The 19,691-nt window shown below is 54.1% G+C and overlaps 7 protein-coding genes across 7 annotated transcripts; 5 read left to right on the top strand and 2 right to left on the bottom strand.

Moving 5' to 3' along the window:
* Window positions 1-6: 6 nt before the first annotated feature.
* MTG1 (putative GTPase MTG1) lies at window positions 7-2,049 on the bottom strand (the record flags this gene model as incomplete). The annotated part of the gene is made up of 6 exons (XM_076643610.1): window positions 7-761; window positions 865-978; window positions 1,057-1,227; window positions 1,337-1,453; window positions 1,543-1,642; window positions 1,735-2,049. The coding sequence occupies 6 exons, from the start codon at window positions 2,047-2,049 to the stop codon at window positions 7-9; spliced, it is 1,572 nt and encodes a 523-aa protein (XP_076495255.1).
* Window positions 2,050-2,592: 543 nt separating this feature from the next.
* On the top strand, window positions 2,593-4,226 carry BDY24DRAFT_394601 (undecaprenyl diphosphate synthase family protein). Its single transcript, XM_076641199.1, has 6 exons — window positions 2,593-2,808; window positions 2,916-3,058; window positions 3,162-3,278; window positions 3,351-3,440; window positions 3,650-3,770; window positions 3,947-4,226. The coding sequence occupies exons 1-6, from the start codon at window positions 2,629-2,631 to the stop codon at window positions 4,130-4,132; spliced, it is 837 nt and encodes a 278-aa protein (XP_076495254.1). The 5' UTR covers window positions 2,593-2,628; the 3' UTR covers window positions 4,133-4,226.
* Window position 4,227: 1 nt separating this feature from the next.
* BDY24DRAFT_394599 (Isochorismatase-like protein) lies at window positions 4,228-5,745 on the bottom strand. The gene is made up of 7 exons (XM_076641198.1): window positions 5,647-5,745; window positions 5,484-5,548; window positions 5,336-5,378; window positions 5,184-5,263; window positions 5,065-5,116; window positions 4,831-4,973; window positions 4,228-4,642 (listed from the first exon to the last, which is right to left on the bottom strand). The coding sequence occupies exons 1-7, from the start codon at window positions 5,708-5,710 to the stop codon at window positions 4,451-4,453; spliced, it is 639 nt and encodes a 212-aa protein (XP_076495253.1). The 5' UTR covers window positions 5,711-5,745; the 3' UTR covers window positions 4,228-4,450.
* Window positions 5,746-5,790: 45 nt separating this feature from the next.
* NPY1 (NAD(+) diphosphatase) lies at window positions 5,791-8,107 on the top strand. Its single transcript, XM_076641197.1, has 9 exons — window positions 5,791-5,861; window positions 5,994-6,012; window positions 6,222-6,782; window positions 6,904-6,920; window positions 6,997-7,147; window positions 7,237-7,320; window positions 7,388-7,467; window positions 7,574-7,733; window positions 7,844-8,107. Exons 1-9 carry the CDS (start codon window positions 5,800-5,802, stop codon window positions 7,997-7,999), a joined length of 1,290 nt encoding a protein of 429 aa, XP_076495252.1. The 5' UTR covers window positions 5,791-5,799; the 3' UTR covers window positions 8,000-8,107.
* Window positions 8,108-8,364: 257 nt separating this feature from the next.
* On the top strand, window positions 8,365-11,410 carry BDY24DRAFT_442760 (uncharacterized protein; the record flags this gene model as incomplete). Its single annotated transcript, XM_076644710.1, has 16 exons — window positions 8,365-8,434; window positions 8,514-8,522; window positions 8,588-8,640; window positions 8,725-8,787; window positions 8,875-8,965; window positions 9,053-9,122; window positions 9,192-9,321; window positions 9,399-9,626; window positions 9,710-9,762; window positions 9,827-9,947; window positions 10,041-10,108; window positions 10,200-10,408; window positions 10,481-10,670; window positions 10,775-10,826; window positions 10,922-11,170; window positions 11,254-11,410. 16 exons carry the CDS (start codon window positions 8,365-8,367, stop codon window positions 11,329-11,331), a joined length of 1,734 nt encoding a protein of 577 aa, XP_076495251.1. The 3' UTR covers window positions 11,332-11,410.
* Window positions 11,411-12,630: 1,220 nt separating this feature from the next.
* Window positions 12,631-14,132, top strand: BDY24DRAFT_394591 (uncharacterized protein). The gene is made up of 4 exons (XM_076641196.1): window positions 12,631-13,165; window positions 13,238-13,779; window positions 13,865-13,912; window positions 14,002-14,132. The coding sequence occupies exons 1-4, from the start codon at window positions 12,950-12,952 to the stop codon at window positions 14,012-14,014; spliced, it is 819 nt and encodes a 272-aa protein (XP_076495250.1). The 5' UTR covers window positions 12,631-12,949; the 3' UTR covers window positions 14,015-14,132.
* A 919-nt stretch (window positions 14,133-15,051) lies between these two features.
* Window positions 15,052-18,495, top strand: BDY24DRAFT_442758 (glycosyltransferase family 32 protein; the record flags this gene model as incomplete). The annotated part of the gene is made up of 5 exons (XM_076644709.1): window positions 15,052-15,626; window positions 15,722-16,102; window positions 16,623-16,857; window positions 16,944-17,071; window positions 17,163-18,495. Exons 1-5 carry the CDS (start codon window positions 15,352-15,354, stop codon window positions 18,493-18,495), a joined length of 2,352 nt encoding a protein of 783 aa, XP_076495249.1. The 5' UTR covers window positions 15,052-15,351.
* Window positions 18,496-19,691: the final 1,196 nt, after the last annotated feature.

Genomic DNA, 19,691 nt, shown 5'->3' with positions numbered 1-19,691 from the left:
CATTCATTACGTCTTCGGTGTCACCACCTGCTGCCCAGCACTATCGTTCCCCTTCTCACTCGGGCCCGGACCCATCAAAGCCGCCACCCTAGCGTTCTCAATCTCCTGCAGCCTCTTCTGAACGTGCGGCTGATCCTTCATCCTCCTCTGTCCACTCCCATCTCTCCTCCACCTCTCCATCGCGAACCTCTTCATCTGAGCCCTCTGAACGTTCTTCCTAGCCTCCGAGATCCTCTTGGTCGCCTGCGTCTCCGAGATCGCAGCGTCCCTCGCGTCCTTCCCGTGGAAGTACCTCCGAACGGCTTCGCTGACCTTCTCGTTGAGGTTGGAGGGGATCTGGATGGGAGGAGCGAACTTGACGACGTCGTTGTGTTCGGCAGATTTGATGAGGGGGGGTGCCCAGGGTGGGACTTCGGGGTTGAAGAGGATGTGAGCGTCGTGGGTTGGGGAGGGGATGAGGAGATTGAGGTGATGTTGTTCGTGGAGTTGGGTTCGAGTGGGTTGACCTTCGGAAGGGTAGAAGGAGAAGTTGGGATCGGCGTAGAGGTCCTCCTTCTGTTCGAGATCATCGAGGGTGTAGCGACCCAGCTTTCCTTTCCGGTACTGCTCGAGGAAGAAGGCGGCGGTTCGGTTGAAGTCGATGAGTCCTCCCTTTTTGAGAGCTCCGATTCGTTTGCCTAGACGAGTAAGGAAGACGTTGACGTCGTTGGTGGAGTCGTAGAGTTCTTCGGAGTAAGGGAGACCGTAGTGGAAGGGGACGACTGAGGAGTGGGGAGGCAGAAGGAGAGTGATAGAACAGGGAGTCAGTATCTCGACGCGTCGGGGAATCGGCGTCGAACGAGAGTGATAAAAAGGAAGACTCACCTCGATCAGGATGACCCAAAGGAGCTGTATCCGACTCTGCTGCTCGAAGGTTGAGCTTGAAGAGGAGGTACTCGGCGAGAGTGTCGTCTGCGTACAGCGAATCCTTGATCCCGTCTGAGAGACAAGAACGGAAAGGTCAGCACACGTCTCGCCTTCTCTTCCCTTCTTTCAAAGAATGACCCAACAACTCACTCGTCAACGCTATACGAAGAGCCTTGTCAGAAGCCTCGTCCCCCTTCCCAAGCCAGACCGGCATCGTTCCAGGCGTGTCGTGAACCAAGATCGTCGGTTTCTCGTGGATCTTGAGAGGTCCAGTGAGCTTCTTCGTCTCTCCAGCAGTCGTAGAGGTGTTGAAGTGCTTCCCTGCAGCCAAAAAAAAAAAAAAAATGAGAACAACGTGGAAAACAGTCAGCTTCGTCGGTCTCGAGCTCAAAGAAGACGAGAACGGAAAGAAGAGGGAGGAAAGACGAACCCTTCTTCATTCCAACGTTCCTCAACTGATTCAGCAGTGTCGACTTCCCGACGTTCGGCATTCCCAACACGAGAATCTTCATATCAAGAATCGTTTCCTGGTTCTTGGTAGCGAAGGCTGCGAGAGGAGAGACGGAGACGGAGACGGAGGCGTGTGAGCTTCGTCGACGCGAATGAACGGAAGGGAAGGGAAGAGACGAAACGCACCGACAGCTTTCCTGAGGATGTTCTTCGGATCCTGAGCTCCCTTGGTATCACAGAACATGATGTTCTGCTTGGCGTGTTTCCAGAAGGCAAGTTTCAGAGGCTGGTGAAGGTGGGACGGAAGAAGAGAACGACGCGAGGAAAAGAAGGTCGGTCAGTCGGGCTTCCTTGTTCCTCCCAGAACCCTGTACTCACCTCCTCGAACCTCTCCTCCGCCAAATCCCTCTTCGTATACACGATCAACCTCTGTCTATGCCTTCCGATCTCCCTCGGCCCCTTCTCTCCGTCCATCCATTCCGGACCCCAAGCAGAGTTGACGGCTTCTTCGAGACGAGGGTTGATGCTGGTGAGAGGTATACGAGCGTCTCTACACTCGATGACCATATCCATGTCCAGCAGCTGATGGGATAGTTGATCGAGGAAGACGGCCATGTGTCCAGGGTGCCAGGAGGCATGGTTGTTGGCGAAGGTGAACTGGAGGCGAGGGAGGAATCGGGTTGTGGAGGACATGGTGAAGGGAGGGGAAGAGGGAAAAGAGAGGAGCTGAGTGTCGGGGGCTTGAAAATGAGGAGGTGGAACTGCTGGAAAGAAGAGGAGTCGAAAGAAGAAAGTCAGCTCTGGAAAGGAAGGAGAAGGGAGAGGGAAGGGAAGGAATGTTGAGCTCGACGAAAGTAGGAGCTCGTTCAATCGGCCCTCCTGCTTCTCACCGAGAGATTCAAGTCCTTAGATCTCTCCTATCCTCTGAGGGCTCCTCTCGGATAACCTCAGCTCGAACCCCAAAAACGATTTCGATGCGGAGGACGGTCGGGAAAGAAGAACTCGAGCTCACCTTCGACTTTTGAGCTTCCTCGGAGGAGAGGATTTCGTCGAGGCCGTCTTTCGATGGAGTCTGGAGTCCTAGATCGAGTTGAAGCTGGCGTTCTGGATCCGTACGAGTCTCGAGAGGGTCCGAAGGAGAAGAGAAGAGTGAAAAGTTTCCTGGTGTTGCTGGTCGTTGAGGATCGTTCTGCTCCCTTCCCAAATTCGAAGCTCACCTCTCCCTCCTTCCTTCTTCTCTTCCCCTTCCCTCTCGACGGCCACCAACTCGCCATGGTCAACATCTTCAACTGGATCTACACTCTACTCTCTCGGCTTCTTCTCTCAGTACTCGCTTCAGGTCCCATACCAAAACATGTCGCCTTCGTGATGGACGGAAACAGGCGGTTCGCCAAACTCAGGAATCGGAGAGTCATTGAAGGTCACGAACAGGGCTTTGAGAGCCTCAAGAACGTCAGTACCTCTCCTCCAACAGCCTGAAAGTCAAGCAGTATTTGTTGGCTTCGTTCGGAGACCCAAACTGACTCGATTATCATCTACGTGGAGGCTGGAATTCACAGGTGCTGGAGGTCTGCCTGCGTCTTCACATCGAATGCGTTACCATCTTCGTCTTTTCGATAGAGAACTTCTCACGACCACCAGAAGAGGTCAACGGGCTGATGGAGATGGCGAGAGGTCGGTTTCATGAGCTGGCTTTGCAAGGGTTAGTCCTCATTTCTGCTGCTCTTCTCCCTTCTTCTCCTCTTCGTTCACTCGTCTCGTCGCTGACTTTTCTGCTTTCTCTCTCCGCCTTCTTTTCTCCGAAGTCAACTCCTTGATAGATACTCAGTACGAGTCAACATCATCGGAAACGTCTCTCTCTTGCCTGAAGATGTGCAGAAGAGCGTGAGAGAAATGGAGGAGTTGACACGTCACAATACCCGGTGAGTCTCCCTCATCTCGCTCTCTCCCTCGAACTATCCCTCCTCCCTGACTCAGGTTCCTTCTTCTCTCAGATGTATCCTAAACGTCTGCATGCCCTACACCTCTCGAGACGAGATCACAACCTCGATACGAACGACCGTCGCCTCGGACGTGGATCCTTCGTTCGTTCTCTTTTCCTTTCTTCCTCTCAACTTCCGTCCTCCATCCCGATCTTCCCTCTCGCCAACACGTACCCGTTATCTCGTGTTCCTGTCCCTTACCTTACTCTTTCGTCTCATCTCTCCTACTGATACTTCCCGCTTCCTCCCCTCTCCTCCTTCGCGTCCCCCCCTCCTCTCTCTCGCCTCGCCTTCCCTCTTCTCTCCCTCAGCCTCATCACTCCCACCCTCCTCACCTCCAACCTCCCCTCCAACCTCCTCGGCTCCCCACCTCTCGACATCCTCATCAGAACCTCAGGCGTCAAACGACTCAGTGATTTCTTGCTTTGGCAGGTGCGTTTTCGTCCTCTCCTCCCTTCTTCCTCTTTCTTTGCTTTTCTCCCCCATCGCCACTACTCTTCGACCAATCCAAGACCCTTCCGCATCGCTCTATATCTCCTCCCTCCCGTCTCATCCTTCGCCCTGCAGAACTAACACCTCTTTCCCTTCTTCGTTCTTTCTCTTCGCAGTGCTCCCAATCCACCCAAATCTACTTCGTTCAGCCCTTCTGGCCCGAGTTCGGGATGTGGGAGATGAGCAAGATTCTGCTGTCGTGGCAGAGGGGGAGGTGGTTCGGTGGTCAGGGCTCGACGAGGGAGAAGGAAGAGTTGGAGGATGAGGAGGTTGACGAGAAGAGCGAGCTTTTGGGCCGGTAGGATTGCTAGAGGGGATCTGGATGGGACCTTTTTTATAAGGATGTAATCCTGGCTGGGTATTGGAAAGGAACGTCGAGGAGGGATCGGAGGCGGTTCGACTCTGACTTCTCCAGCGAACGCAACGACGCGTCGTTTTTCTCGGTACGCGGCCAAGCGAGCGAGACCTGCCTGCTCGCTCAGCAGCTCAGAAACTATCCTATTTCCCAATACCGAACGCCTTATACATCCATGAGCTCCTCCTTCCTTTCCCTCAACTCTCCAAGCCGCGTCAAAAAAGGAAAGTCGTTAACATGGCATTTCGTCGTCGTCCGATCGTCTTCAAAGCTTCGAGCCAGCAACAACTCCTCCCGTCGCCAACGATCCCAACACCTTCATCGCATCCTTGGTTGCCTCCTTGACCTCCTTGACTTCTTTGGTGAACGGTCGGAAGGATTCCTTGGACGCGTCGTGTTGGATTTGGAAGAGGAGGGACTCGGAGGTGGTGATGATGGCTCCTGCTGAGCGGAGACGCTGTAGAGAGGAAGAAAAACGTAAACAGCAACGCGAGAAGAGTTAGTCACGTCGAGCTGGATTGGAGGTAGAAAGGAGAGCGAACGGCCACGAGAGGCGACGCGGTCTCGATCTGAGCTCTTCTCCCTTCCCCCTCCTCTCTCCCTCCTCTTTGGTTGTAGAATTGAGATAGAAGCGATACAACTCACATCTAGAGCGATCCCGACCTCCTCAGGGTTGCAAGAGCTCACTCCGTCGGCCAAGACGTGCACCTTCACTCCCCAATCAGGAGCCAGAAGCTCGAGCGCGGTTTGAAGGACGCAGATGTGAGCTTCGATTCCGAAGAGGACGACTAAGAATCAAAGACGGGCATGCATTCAGCGAATTCAGCTATGGACGCCGAGGAAGGAGAGGGAAGAGGGAAGGATGGAAAGAAAACTGACCGTGGTCGACGTCTTTGAGGAGGGGAAGAGTTTCTGGCAGGACCATGGAGAACTGTCACGAAGCTCGAAGAGCGAGGTCAGCGGAGAGAACTGAAAAGGGCGGGAGGTGAAGGGTTTACCTTGGTCTTTGGGAACGTTCCAAGGTTGAGGTAGGAGGGGAGGGAGGAGAGGCCGACGGAGGGGTCGGTTGGTCCAAGAGCTGATGGCGGGAGCAGAAAAGAAGATATCAGCTCTTGGAAACCGTCAGAGCGTAGACGAAGGCGATATTTACCTTTTGGGTTCTGCTCAGTCGTCAGGACGGGGATGTCGAGGATCTATAGCAGGAGAAGAGAAAAAGGGAGGGGAAGAAGTCGGAGATCAGCTTCATCTCTCTCTCCTCCCTTACTTGAAGAGCACCGTTCAAAGAGAGAAAGTCGCACCTTAGCAAAGCGAACCATCTTCTCAGCGGTATGGATAACCTGAGGCCATCCGTAGATCGCTGATTCTGAAAGCGTAGCAGTTCAGAGGGGGAGGAGGAGGAGGAAGGATGAGCTCGACGTCAACCGACAGATCTCTCCTTCCCAACGACACGCTGGACTCAACGGAATTTCGTCTGAATGTCGCAGCAGAAGAAGACGGTTCTTGAAGGGTGAATAACGTGAGCCATTTTTGAAGAAGGGAGGGTTTTTGAGGTTGTTCTGGTTGGGAGGGAGGGAGCGCGCGAAGGCGGTGGATCGGAAGAGGTCCCGAACGTCGATGCGAGTTTCTCCCCTCAACCTTCACAACAACATCACAAAAGCTATCTACATGGGTGAAAAGTGAGTAGTATCTTCGTACAGATTGTGATGGGCTTGCTCTTTTAGAGACAAGATGAGGCGAGGGAGAGGAAGTGAGAGCGCGAAGGACGAGCTGAGGGCTGACTGAGCTCCTCCTCCTCCTTCCTTCGATAGCTTCGCAAACTTCTATTCGGTGAGCTCTCTCGTTATTTTCTCCTTGAAGCTCGAATGATCAACGTCAGACGGGGCTGGTCTGCTTGAGAAAGAGCTCTAAGCACAAGTCGATTCAGAGCTAGAGCAGAATCAGAGGAAGGGATGAGCCTCAATCGACCTCCTTCCTTTCCCTCCGACGAGCTTCCTCTCTGGACCAGCACTAACTCCCTTCTTTCTTCAATCATACAGGGATCTCCCCCTCTCAACCGTCTCTCCTTCCACCGACACTCAACTGCTCTCCTCACTCAACACCTCCTCCACCCTCTCGCCCTCTTCACCGCCTTCCATTCCGGCCAACCTCTCGTCTCCTCCTCGACCAAACGAATCTCTTTCCTCCCTCTCTCCCTCGTCCTCCCCCTCCTAGGACCAGCTCCTCACTTCCGAGACGATTCCAACCACACCATCAAACACCTCCAGGGAGCTCGAGCCGTCGGGGCAGTCCCTCTCGTCTTCCTTGGAATCGACGAAAAGGACGTCGACGAGTCTGAGAAGACCCTCCTCGTCAAGGATCCTCATCCGGATTTGAACCAGTCTTCGCCGACCGTTTGGGCGATCGATGCGACCAACCTGGGAGAGAAGGAGTTGGCGATTTTGACGGGGGGAGCTGGAGAGGAGGCGAGAGAATTTGCCGATGGGAGGGCGAGTTCTGCGAGCTGGGGAGCATGGGAGGCTGGTGTTTTCGCTGTTGGAAGGAGTTTGGTTGATTGGAACAGTAGGAACACGTTCTGTGCTGGATGTGGTTCTAAAGTGGTGAGTTTTGGTCTCGTTTCCTCGTCTTGATCTTCAAGCTCGACGCCCGTCGCTTCACGCGCCTCTTTTCCGAACGAACAACGAGCTGATCGACTCTATGAACCTTTCTTCGTCTTTCTAGTACTCTCTATGGGGAGGGTACGTCTCAGTTTCACTGTCGTCGAACTCTCCTTGCATCGCTGACCTCTCTTCCCTCTTTCCCTTCAATTCTTAGCTGGAAGCTCTCCTGCTCCACAGCTCTCGACGAGTCCTCCTCTTGCCCCTCTCAAAAGGGTCTCCACAACTATGCCTACCCTCGGACAGATCCCGTCCTTATCATGGGTATCATCTCGGAGGACGGAGAGTCCATTTTAATGGGGCGACAGGTTCGTCTCTCTTCGCTTCTTTCTCCTCCCGCTCGTCTTCCTTCCGTCAGTATCGTATCGCTGATCCAACTTCCTCTTCGAATCAACAGAAAGCGTGGCCCAGGGGAATGTACTCTTGTCTCGCTGGATTCGCTGAGCCCGGAGAGTCATTCGAGGATGCTGTTCGACGAGAGGTTCGTTCTCGTCTCGTCCCGTCTTGCGTCTCTTCCTCCGAGCTGACGTTTTAAATCTCGATTTCAGGTTTACGAGGAGGCCGGTATCGTCGTCAAGGAAGTCATGTACCACTCTTCGCAACCATGGCCTTACCCCGCCAACTTGATGTGAGTCAGGCTTTTCTACTTCTTCTTTCTTTTCCTCTCCCTGCGCTTTGTCGCTCTCTCTTTGCATCGAATGACCTGAACTCTTTCTGCATTCGATTCTTTACAGGGTTGGCTGCTTCGGTCGAGCCGACTCCTCTCAGACTATCCGTCTAGATCTCGATAACGAGCTCGAAGACGCTCGATGGTTCACTCGAACCGAACTGCTCGCTATACTCGCCGATCCTAAAGGAACGGTAATCAACCGACACGAGCAGGCATACTTCAACGTGAGTACTCCCTTTCTTGTACTACATCTCAATCCTCTCTTGTCCTTTCAAACTTCTCGTCGCGTCGTCCTCTCCCTGACTCTCTTCGTCTCATCCCTCGTCCTCCACAGCCGGGAGCCAAACCCAACGACGGGCCAGCACCAGCCATCCCCTTCCGGCTTCCTCCTAGGACTGCTATCGCTGGAGTCCTCGCTTCGGACTGGGCGAAGGAAACGGTCCAAGCTTTCGCTGGGAAAGGGAAGGAGGCGTTGAAGGGGAGGATGTGAGTTCGATCTTGGTTTGGAAGCGGGAGCTACAGGGACCGGATAAGATAGAGTGGAAGGATTAGATGGGATTCGTTAACCTTCGCTCGATATTCGGGAGCTTGCGGGAGGAGAGAAGAGAAGGAGGAAACCACGACTCACGACGACGACGCTGAAGAGTTGATCACCAAGAGGTTTGGGTTTCGCATCTTCTTCGTACACCTCCCCTTCATCGCTTACTGACTCATTCAAATCGTTCAAAGAAGAAGATATGCACGATAATCGGGCTTGACTTTGGCCGTCTCGGCGGAAGCATCGAAGCGAGATGAGGGAGGCGAATCGAATTCGACCCTCCCTCTTGCCTTTCTTCTCCCAACACCCACCACGCCATGACTTCTTCTACTTCTTCAGGCAATCCCAAGGACGCTCGCATCCTCATCATTGGGACGGGAGTTGCTGGTGAGCCTCAGTACAATCTTCCTTCTCTTGAAGGCTTCGAAGCTGACCGCTGCTCCTCTCTCGCTTCCTTCCTTTGCAGGTCTTCGAAGTGAGCCCGTCTTTCTCTTCTTCCCTCCCGCTTCTGACCTAACCTCTCTTCCTCTATATCCACAGCTGCCAAAACCCTTCTCGACGACGGTTTCAAATCTGTTCATCTCGTCTCAGAGGTCAGTCCTCCGTTCAGTCCGGCCGCATCGCTTCCTTGCTTGACTCTTTCTTCTTTCCCTCTCCCTTCTTTGTTGCGTGATCAGACACTCTCAGCTGGTGGAATTTGGGCTCTCGACGATAGTGGAATGAGCTACCCGGGGTTGCTCGTTCGTCCGACCGGTTTCTCCCTCGTTCTTGCGAAATTCGATCAAGCTCACAATCCGCCTCTCTTTTCTCCCCCTTGCTTCTCACAGACCAACTCAGGAATCGGAGACTACGAGTTCTCGACTGCACCTATGAAGGAGGATCCTGAGTTCCTCAAGAACAACGAGGATCGACTTTCTGGTCCGTCCTTCCCGCTCGCAGACTTGTCGCGTCCTCGAACTCAAGTTTAGGCTCACACGCTCCCTTCCTCTGACTCTCGATGATCAGGAGCCACTGTCGGTCGATACCTTGAGGACTTCTACGAGAAACACGTTCAAGATCGAGCTGGTTCCATCAGGTGAGTCGATCTACGTCGAGTAGCCGATTTCGACCTTCGTCTGACCTACCTCTTCGACGCGTCCCTCAGGTTCGGACATCGAGTCGTTCACATGGATCGAATCCCTGGAGAGTCAACTGGATGGAAAATCGAACTTCAGAACGTCAAGACGGGAGAGATCTCTACCGAGGTCTGGGACAAAGTCGTTCTTTCCGTCGGAGTGAGTGAAACTTCGATGCGTACCTTCCTTTCACCCTCATCTCCAAGCTCACTTCGTCTTCTTCTGTATTTCTCTAGATCGCTGCCTCCATCAATCTGCCCTCTTGCTTCACCGATCTTTCCGCCGTCAACTCGTTCCAAGGGATGCTCACTCACTCGTCGAGACTCACCTCCAAGCTTCACGACCGAATCCTCAGCCTTCCTTCTTCTGCAAAGATCGTCGTTATCGGAGGTGGAAAGTCTGCGGCAGATATCGCTCAGCTCTACGGAGGATTGGGACGGGATGTGACTCTCGCTTTCAGGCAGGTGAGCAGGGTACCGACCTCGCTGCGATCTTTCGAAACTCGTCCTCGAGCTGAGCCCATTTCCTCCCCTGCTTTCCCGTTCAGGCGAGACTCTTCGCTGCCGGAGGCAAGAAGCTCGATGCTCTCGTTCAAACGAGGTGAGCCCATTCGTCGCTCGTACCCCACGACGCATCTTGACCTTTCTCTTTCCTCGCTCCTCAGAATCGGTGCGACGCTCAGCCCTCACAAAGACTCGGAAACTCGACTCGAGTGGTTCCTTCACAAGACCCGACTCGGAGCTTTCTTCGTTCGTCGAATGATGGGGAACACGGTTGCGGAATGGGTGAGTCGGGAAAGGAAGAATTCGATGAGGCGTGAAGCCGTGGTGGAGACTTCGAGTCGGAGAGCTTACCGTCTCCTCTTTCCGTTTCCACAGCTGAAGGGTCTCAGAATCAGTCCCGACTCTCCTCTGTACTTCCAAGGATCTCACAACATCTTGTACTTGTACGTTCTCTCGTCGTCCGAAGGGAGCTGTCAACTCGTCCTCGTCGCGTCGCTGATCGTCTCCTGTTTTCTCTTCTTCCTCCCCTTTCAGCGGTCCCAGCGTCTTGGGAGGTCGAGCCATGTCGTACAAGTCTGGCTTCCACTCCCTTGCTGCCGAAGGAAAGATCAAGCTCGTCAAAGATGCGGACCCAGTTGGAATCTCGTCGGATGGAAGAAGCGTCGTGTTCAAGGACGGACGAACCCTCGAAGCGGACGTGATCGTCTGCGCTACTGGATTCGGGGATCCGATCACTTTTATTCGTGCGTTCGGTCCCATCTGTCCCTTCGCTCTCGAAAAGGCTCCCCTGACCATTGCTTTTGAACGTGTCTCAGCTCAAGAAACGAAGAAGCAACTCGGTCTCTCCCTCGAGCCTCCCTGCTCCCCCACGAACCCTTACGAAGGACTCGCCGACTTCCTCAGCCTTCAGCCCGTCCCTGGACCTCCTAGATCAGATCCTGCGAACCACGTCTACCGAGGAATCCTTCCGAGTGGAGCGTTGGAGAGTCGAGATCTCGTTGTGTGGTGAGTCGCGTCCCAGTTCTTCTTTTCGAACTGTATCACTTCATTTCGCTCATCTCCAGCTCGTCTGACTGATATCTCGACTCCGCTTATTCTCCGACTCGTAGTGGAGGAGCCCTCGCTCTCAAAACTCCCTTCATTTGCGAGATTTCGAGTCACGTTCGTCTTTCTCCCTTCTTCCCGTTTCCCTTATCTCTTTCCTCTCCTCCCCGCTCGTCCTGACACCGACCCCCCTCCCTCTTCGACTATACCAGTGGATCTCTTCCTTCTTCTTGCAAAGCTCCCACCTCAAGCTTCCCTCCTCCACCCAAGAAGCTTTCGACGCGTCGGAGGACCACGCCCAGTTCATTCGAGCTCGCTACCCTCTCACACCGTTCCCTTGGGGTCAAACGACCTACTGCGCTTGGTTCAATACGGATCAGTACGTGGAGTCGATCTTCGAGGATATGGGAGTGGAGAGCAACAGGAGGGAGGCAGGGATGCTCGGATTGGGATTCGTTCTCGTGAGTTTTGTTTCCCTTCGTTCATCTCTTCGGGTTTCCAATACTGACGAGATTCTGACTTCGTTTCTCTTCGTTCTATTCAGGGGAATCTCCGCCCTTCGGCGGTCAAGGATCTCGGCGAGGAGAGAAGGGCGCTGAGGGTTGCCTCTGGGGAGGAGTGAACGCTGGAAGGGGTCGTTTAGCTCTTTCGCTGCTGCAGGACTCAATTCGCTATCCCAGCACGTATACATGATATCTCCCTTCATACGTGTATCCCGCCGTATCTTTTTCTCCCCTCGTTCGAACGGGAACGTCCGACGCGTCGCTTCTCAAAGTCCGCCCCATGTCCGCAAATTTCTTCAGTCAAATCAAGTAAGGCCCGGAGCTCTGACGCTTCCACTAGAACCTCCCAGAACAACGCGAGAAAAAAATGTTAGAACTAGCGCAGAAATGGAGCAGGAACGAGTGGAGGCAGAAGGACGAGACTCGGAACGACCTCTCCCTCCCTTCTTGCCTCCCATCCACAACCTTCTCCGAACCGAGCAGTTCCTTCTTCTGCGCCATGAGGACCACCAGATCTCGAGCTATTGCATCTGTGAGTGTCCCAGAATCGACGAAACTCTGCTAGATTTCGAGCAGCGACGACGAGGAGCATGGGTGGAGGGAAGGGAGGAAAGCGAGCTGACCTTCCTCCTCCCTTCCCTTTCTCCTCCTCCTCTCTCCCAGCACTGCATCATCGTCAAAGTCCCAGTCGAAATCGTCACTCAGATCCTCAAGTACGCCAACATCCAGGCTTCAGATCTCGCGGCCGTCGCTGCCACCTGCAGATATCTACGAGCGGTCGGTTCCCTTCCTCTCGTTCTCCTTCGACCATCCGTCCTTTCGCATCCTGACCTCTCCCTTTCTCTCCTCTGAATGCGAACAGATCGCTAGTCCTCTCCTTCTCCAGACCATCAGCTTCGTCGGAGACAAGAAGTCCAGCTTTGCTCCTCTCGAAGCTCTCGTTGGAAACGCAGGGAAGGGAGCGCTCGTCAGGTCAGCTTACTCGCTCCTATCTTCCCTCCCTCCTCCCTCCCTTCTCCCCTTTCTCTCTTCACTCTTCCGACCTCGTAGCTGATCACTCTTCCTCTCACGCTCTGTAGATCCCTCATCGTTCAAGAACCCAAGGTCACCATCGCTTCCAATCGAGCCGTCATCTACAGCAACATCCTCGGACAAGCCCTCGACGTCCTCGTTCACCTCTCCTCCCTCTCCATCCCCTTCGCTCTCCTCAACCCAACCGTCTTCACCAAAATCTACACCTCCTCCTCGATCGAAACCCTCTCCATCTCCCCTATCCACTCCGCTCAAAACTCACTCGACCTCTCCTCCCGAGTCGCTCTCCCAGCCCGACAGAAGGCTCTCGTCGTCAAATCGCTCGAAACGCGACCCATCGGATCTTCCTCCTCCATCTTCACCACCTTCATCTCCAACCTCCTCGACTTCCTCACCTTCCACTCCATCGAGGTTCCTACCATCACGCTTCAGCATTACTTCACCCACTCCTCCTTCGGAAGCTTCCTCACCTCGAATCCCTTCGCCGCTCTCCGAGAGGTCGATCTCACTCTCGTCCCAACATCCTTCACGACTTGCGTCGAATGGCTCACCAGAGTTGCGGCCGCTCAGCCCTCTCTCGAGACGATCATCTACTCGGTCATCAACTACCACATCGGATTCGAGCTGGGAAGGGCGACCTGGCCGTGGTGGGTCCACGGAGCGTTGGTCACTCCTCCGCCCGCCCTGGACAAGGCTTGGAGCGGGATGATGGTCAGAAGGCTCAAGTTGGAGTTGAATAGGCGTACGGCTTCTGAAGATTTCATCATTTCGGATATCCAGATCGTTCTCCCTCCGGGAGCGAAGCTCACTCCTCTTCATCTTCGAACTCTCACCACCACCGAGCCTTGCGTTTTCACCCTCACCCTCACCTCCGATGACTCGTTCACCGATCTCGATCTCGGTCTTTCCTGGACGAACTGGGTAAGTGTATCTTCATCCCCCTGGTCAAAGAGCAATCACTGATCGCGTCCTCCTCGTCCCTGGTTTCACCAGCGCAAGTCCGTCGAGATCTTCATCTCCCAGAACTTCCTTCAAGCCCTCTTCCTCAACGACAGCGTCACACCCTCCCCTACCGTCTCGACGACCATCGCCTGCTCCCCAGCATGCTACGACTCCCTCCTCGAAACCCATCCTGCTCTTCACGCAGCGTCCGAGCTCGTTGGCGGTTTCGTCGCCGTTTGGAATCTCGCCCTCAACGTCAACCTCCAAAGGCTTCGAATGCTCGCCGATTCGAAACAGAAATACGTGCTGGACGTCTTCTGGACGATCTTCGGGAAGAACGGAATCATCGTTGACTACGAAGGAACGGGGAAGGAAGCGGAGGAAGGAGTCGTTGGCTCGGAGAGAGAGATCTCGTTCGTCGATCGAGTCGGGTCGACGAGGACGGTCGAGGAGAAGATCAGGGATTGTCAGTGCTTTGAATGTGGAGGTGGGACCTTCCAAGATCCTATTTCGGTCGTTCGAAGATGCGGAGTCGATACGGTTCGAGCTGCTCTTGCGTTGGGAGGATTCGATCTCGACGCGTTCGACGCGAGGTGAGTTTTGTTTCTCTTCGCTGCCTTTCTACTTTCGTTCAATCTTCGACTGACATCCTACCCTCTTGCTTCTGTCCTTTTTTAGACCTCCAACTCAACCCGTCGATCAAGACTCCTTCGAGACGTTCCTTCGGTGAGCTCGCCCTTCACCCTTCGTTCTCTCTCTCCTCCCTTCAAACTCGTCCTGATTTCCCGCTCGTCTCATTTACGCCCTCTCACCAGATCATTCACTTGAACCTCTCCTACTACCAACCCGCTCGCACTCGGTTCATCGCTGCTCGCTTCAACCGCCGTCTCGTCCTGCCTTTCGTCCTTCGTTCTTCACCGCAATATCATGACCTCTTAACCATCCGTTTCCCCTCTTCTCTTCTGGCTCCATCAAAGCAGCGAAATTCCCTACCCTCCCGCCCACTCCTCTGCAAGATCTCCCCGTCCCAACAAGCAGCAAATCGCCGCGTTCAGCCTCCCTCTCCTCTTCCCTCTCCTCCCTTCAATTTTTGCTTCTCTTCGCACAGGCACGTGGCCAAAAAAAACTCGCAGCAACCTATTTCCTTGGCTAACTTGAACTTCGCTTTTCGACCTTCTAAGAATCGCAAAAAAGCAAAGCAAAGCAAAGCAACACAGGAAGGGTTCCGACTCTTCTCGACGCGTCGATTCCATTTCAGCCTCAAGCCTTTTTTTTTTTTTTTTTCTTTTTCTTTCGAAGTTCTGATGAGCGCGGAAAGGAAGAAGAAGAAGAAGAAAAGGAGCCGAGGACCGAGTGGTTCGACGCGTCTTTCCTGTGTGGGGACGGGAAAAAAAGAGGAAAGGAGAGGCCGAGGGACGCGTCGTCCCCGATGGGGGCTCAGTTTGGGTTGATCGCCAAAGTCGGTGCTGGCAGAAGAAGAGGAGAGGAGGAGAAGGGAAGAACAAAGAGAACGGGAGAGAGTGGGGTCGGAAGATTGGAGAGAGGAAGGAGAGGGCTAGACCAACGAGAAAGGAAAAACGAACGACCTTCTGGGACCGGCGGGAAGAAGGAGAAACGAAGAGGGCGAACTAGTGTTGTGTTTCTTTTCTTGCTTTCCTCGCTTGAGTTGACGGTGAGAGTCAAGAGCTGTGTGGGCTGAGCGAGACGGGAGGGCAGCGAGCAGTGTGTCGATGATGAAGATTTTTTGTCACCGAAGCTCGCTTGATGAGAACGCGAAGAAGAAAGGAAAAACACACTGCGGGGAGAGGGGACGAAAGGGCTGAAGAGGCCGTGGAGGGAGAAGGAGGCAGCCACTCGATTCGCCAAACCGCGACCTCGTTTCTTTCCTCGTTCCCTTCCTTCTTCTTCCCTCCCCAACTACGACCCTCACGATTCCTCCTCCTGCTCCCCCCTCCTCCCTTCCTGCTCGGCTCCTTCCCTCCTCCTCCTCTTCCGTCCCTCTCTCTACTCGTCCTCGTCGGTCTAGATCGTTCCTCTCTTCTTCTACCGGTCCCTCTTCCCTTTCGACTTCTTCGACCTCCTCGTTTCGAAACCCTCCTATCCACCACCACCACCACCACGCTCACACTCACACTCATCGATCGAGTACTTCTACGACCAAGCAGATGCTTCAAGCTTCGAATCGGTACCGGAAACCGCTCTTCATCTTCCTCATCCTCCTCTCGTTGTTCCTCGGAGGAACCTTGATCGTTCTAAGCTCGGCTACCTGGTTCTTTGGAGTTCCCAACTGGGCTTTACTCTCGGATTCAGATGTTCTCCCAGCTCCAGGGGAGAAGTGGTTGGGTGGGGTCTTGACCGAGGAGGAGAAGATGCTCCCTCCGTGGGATGGCAAGGTCGAAGGCACGGAGGAGTGGGCTTCGCTCGACAACATTCAGACCCTGTGAGTTCAGCGTTTGCTTCCTTTGAAGAAAAAGAGTCGCGTACGTATAGAGAGAGGAGAGAGCTGACTTTGTATTCAACTCGTTTTTGTTGCAGACCTGGAGAGAGAATCCCTCGTATCATCCATCAGACCTGGTCCGTGTGCTCAGCCTCCTTCCTTCTCCCTTCCCCTCCCCCTCCTTCCCTGTTGTTTCGCTCGAGCTCACACTCGTTTCTCTTCCTTCTTGATCAATCAAACAGGATGAGCGATACGCTTCCTGAGAAATGGAGAGTGAGTCTTCTAGACTTTTTCCTTCTTTTTCGCTCTTTGCTTCCTTCCTACCCTCCAATCCCCAACCAACCCACCCCTCTCTTTCGACGAGCTCTCTCTCTCTCGCTCCTTCCCTCCTCTTTAGCTCTCAAAACTGACCACCTTTCCTCTCTTTCTCTTCATCGACAGGATGTCTACCAAGAGTGTCGTCGTGGTCTTCCCAACTAGTTCGTCCCAACCCATTCCTACACTTTTCTTCCGGTCGCTCGCCTCTTGGCCCGAAGGCAACCCTCGTTCGAAGACCGCGGTGAAACTGGGGCGGAGCGAGAGCTCTTTCTTCGGTTGATCGCTTGGGAATCTTCGAATTCCTGGGACGTGAAAACCTTCGAGGACGAGCTAGCTGGAGCTAGGAGGGAATAGGGATCTGGGAAATTTCAACCAGAGGGTTTCAGGGCTCAAGGGTCTTTTAGAACGAGAGCTCAGAGGGGTGTTCCCCAAGACGCTCCTTCCCCTCCCCTTCGTCCCTCCTCCTCGTTGCCCACCCATACGGGTCGCTCTCGAGTAGAATTTGCCCAAACACGCTCGTAGAGTTTCGCCTCGTCTGGTTTTACTCCCTTCCTTTGTTCAACGCCTCTTCCTCTTCTCGTCGTCATTCCTACACGTTCGCGAGGACGCGATCACTCGAGAGCTCAACGCGCTGACCTCCTTCCTTCTCTTCCTTCCTTCCTTTCATTTCTCTCCTTCCAGCACCTACCACCTCTGGACGGACGCAGCCTCTCGATCCTTCGTCGCTACCCACTACCCTACCTTCCTCCCGACGTTCGACTCGTACAAGTACAACATCCAACGAGCCGATGCGATTCGATACTTCGTCCTTCATCGCTTCGGAGGAATCTACATGGACCTCGACGTTGGGTGCAGGAGGGATCTGACACCGCTGTTGACGGGAGATTGGGATGTGCTGCTGATGAAGACGGTTCCTGTGAGTTCGATTCGAGGGAGAGAAGGAGGACGAGAGGACGAGTTTCCAAGCTGACTTCGTCTGCCCTCCCGCTCCTTCTCCTCCAGGTCGGAGTCTCGAACGACGTGATGCTCTCGTCGAAAGGATCTGCGTTCATGGAGATGACTATCCACGGCCTCATCACCTTCAACCACGAATATATCACCAACTACCCTACCGTGATGTTCTCGACTGGGTGAGCCCTTCTTTCTTCTTGGTTCTCTCGTTCTCGGCGCCCTCCTCGACCGAGTCCTCGGCTGACTGTCTTCCCTCGTCTCTCCTCTCAGTCCCATGTTCCTCTCGGCTCAGTACTCCCTCTACACCTCCTCCCATCCCATCACCCGAATCAACCCTACGCTCGAAATCCGAGTCGCTCCCAAATCGATCTACGGCAAGAACGCTCTCCCCGAGGAATCCCCTCACGCGTTCTTCTCCCACTTCTACGGATCGTCCTGGCACTCGGACGATTCAGACTTCATCATCTTCCTGGGGAACCGAGGAACGGATCTGATGTGGGTGGGGTTGGGAGTAGTGATCGTCGGAGCGATCAGGTTGATCTGGATGAGGAGGAAGACGGTGGTGAGGAAGGGAGGAGGAGGGCTGAGGAGGTTGGTGATCGGGTTGGAGAGCGTTGCTCAAGGAGGAGGAGTGACCGGATTCCAAGCCGCCATCGGAGGAGCAGCAAGATCGCCTGGATCGGGAACCTACCAACTTCTTTCGTTCCTCCCGTCGTCCATGTCCATGTCGCCGACGTCGTCCCCTTCGACCTCTCGACCTTCCTCCCCTCACCTCAACCCTTCCTCTTCCACCCTCCTCCCTCTCTCGTTCGACCTCTCCGGATCCAACTCCTCCGCCGCGTCCAACGCTTCCTCACCTTCCTCGCCACCTCCTTCAGCGCTCGGCTGGGCGTTTCGGAGGGCAGCAGACACGTACCTCCTCGCCACTCCGGCTACCCTCTTCACCTCCTCTCCTTCTTCCTCTTCCTCCTCCTCCTCCTCTCCTCCCGACAACAACGAAAACACCGACAAACCTTCCTCCTCCGATCCAACACGCCCTTCCACTCGACGCAAATCCTCCAAAAAGGGTGTCCTCTACTTCCTCCCAGCCTTCTTCACCCCTCACCCTTCTTCAGGAGGAGGAGGCTCCTCAGCCTCTTCCTCCTCCTCTTCAAGAGGTCCTCACCTCACCTCTTCTTCCCAAGGAAGGTTACGCTCCAACTCGTCCACTCGAAACCTCCCTACCACCACCACCACCGCCGCCAACAACCACTCGAACAACAGCGGTTCGACGGCGAACATCTACCACGCTACCGTCCCTGAAACCCAGCGTTTAATGGACGACGCGTCCTCGGAGGAGGACGAGGAGGGAGAAGAAGGAGGGGATCGAGCGGAGAAGGGGTTGGCAGGGTTGGGGTTCGAGACGGCTCCTTCGACGCCTAAACAGACGGCGGACGGTCAGGGAGGAAGGAAGACGCCGCCGCCGATCTACGAGAGGAACTCGACGTCGTCGTCGTTGGGTCCTGGGAGTGGGAGTGGGACGGTGGATGACGAGTGGGACGAGTGGGCTTCGGAGGAGGAGGGCGGGAGGGCGGGGAGGGAGAAGAGGGGGGAGGGGAACTAAAGGTTGAGGGTTGTTGGGAGAGGAGGAGAGGAGCGGGAGGAGGGACGAGGATGAGCGACGAGGAACGACTACGCAGGATAAAGAAGGAGGGACGTTACGAACGATGATAACAAACGGGCTGAGGTTTGGATGGGATGGGTGGTTGAGGGTCGGATAGATCAGCTTAATGATTGCGATTGGTTGCGTTACGTTTTCTTTTCGTTTTCGGGACGGGAGGGATTGTCTTTTTTTTTTTTTTTTTTCCCTTCGTTCGTTCTTCTTTCGCTTGGTCCTTTCCTTTCTTTCTTTCCTTTCCTTTCCTTTCCTTTCCTTCTCGGGACTTCTTACACGTACACGTTCCTCTTCCTACCCTACTCTGCTTCCTTGCTTGCTTCTGCATCCCACCTCACCCTTCGTCCTATCCCTCGTCTTCTTCCCGCTCCCAAACCTCAAACCTCCCTACTCTCTCTTCCCTTCCCTTCTCTTCCTTCTCCTTCTTTTTTCTTGCTCTCTCTCTCTCTCTCTCTCTGTCTGCTCTTTGCTTTTGTTCTCTCTTTCTCTCTCTTTGGGGTTTCGAAACCAAAAGTCGAGCTGGGCCGACTTTTTCTTCTTCGTTTCGTTTCGTTTCACACCTTTTTTTAATACCTCCCTACCTTACAGGACTCCACATACATACCACTACCCCTACCAACCCATTCATAAAGAGATGGAATTGACATTCTTGGGATTTTCGGATTCGGATTTTTCGGATTGGGCGAAGGGGAAAAAGAGAGAAAGGAAGAGGATGAAACAAAAAAACGACGCGAAGACGGCGACGAAAGGGGGCAAAAGAAGGAGTCATGATATTTTTTTGGGCAACGGACGAAGACGAAAGGCGAGACGAGACGAAACGAAACGAAACGAAACGACGGTTTGAAGTGGGTAGCGAGGATTCGAGGGAAAGGTAGAAGAGGACTACGAGGTCGATCTGATGAGAGAGAAAAAGAAACGAGACGAGGGGAAGGTGAGACCGTGTTGTTCGATGAGAGGAGGAGGGAGGAACGGACGAGCTCACCGAAGGAACGTCTCGAAGGAATCTTGCTCGACGGGTTGAGTTGGAGGTCTGATAAAAGAGAAAGCAAGCGGAGATTAAGATGTTAGTTGATGTTCGAAGAAAAATAAAAAGGCAAGAGAAGAAGGAGGAGGAGGAGAAGGCTGAAACTCACCTCCCGTCGAAC

Source organism: Mrakia frigida (assembly GCF_051309035.1).
Source record: "Mrakia frigida strain ATCC 22029 unplaced genomic scaffold BDY24scaffold_22, whole genome shotgun sequence".
NCBI lineage: Eukaryota > Fungi > Basidiomycota > Tremellomycetes > Cystofilobasidiales > Mrakiaceae > Mrakia > Mrakia frigida.
The sequence above is the reverse complement of the archived record's forward strand: the minus strand, read 5'-3'. Positions and strand labels throughout refer to the sequence as shown.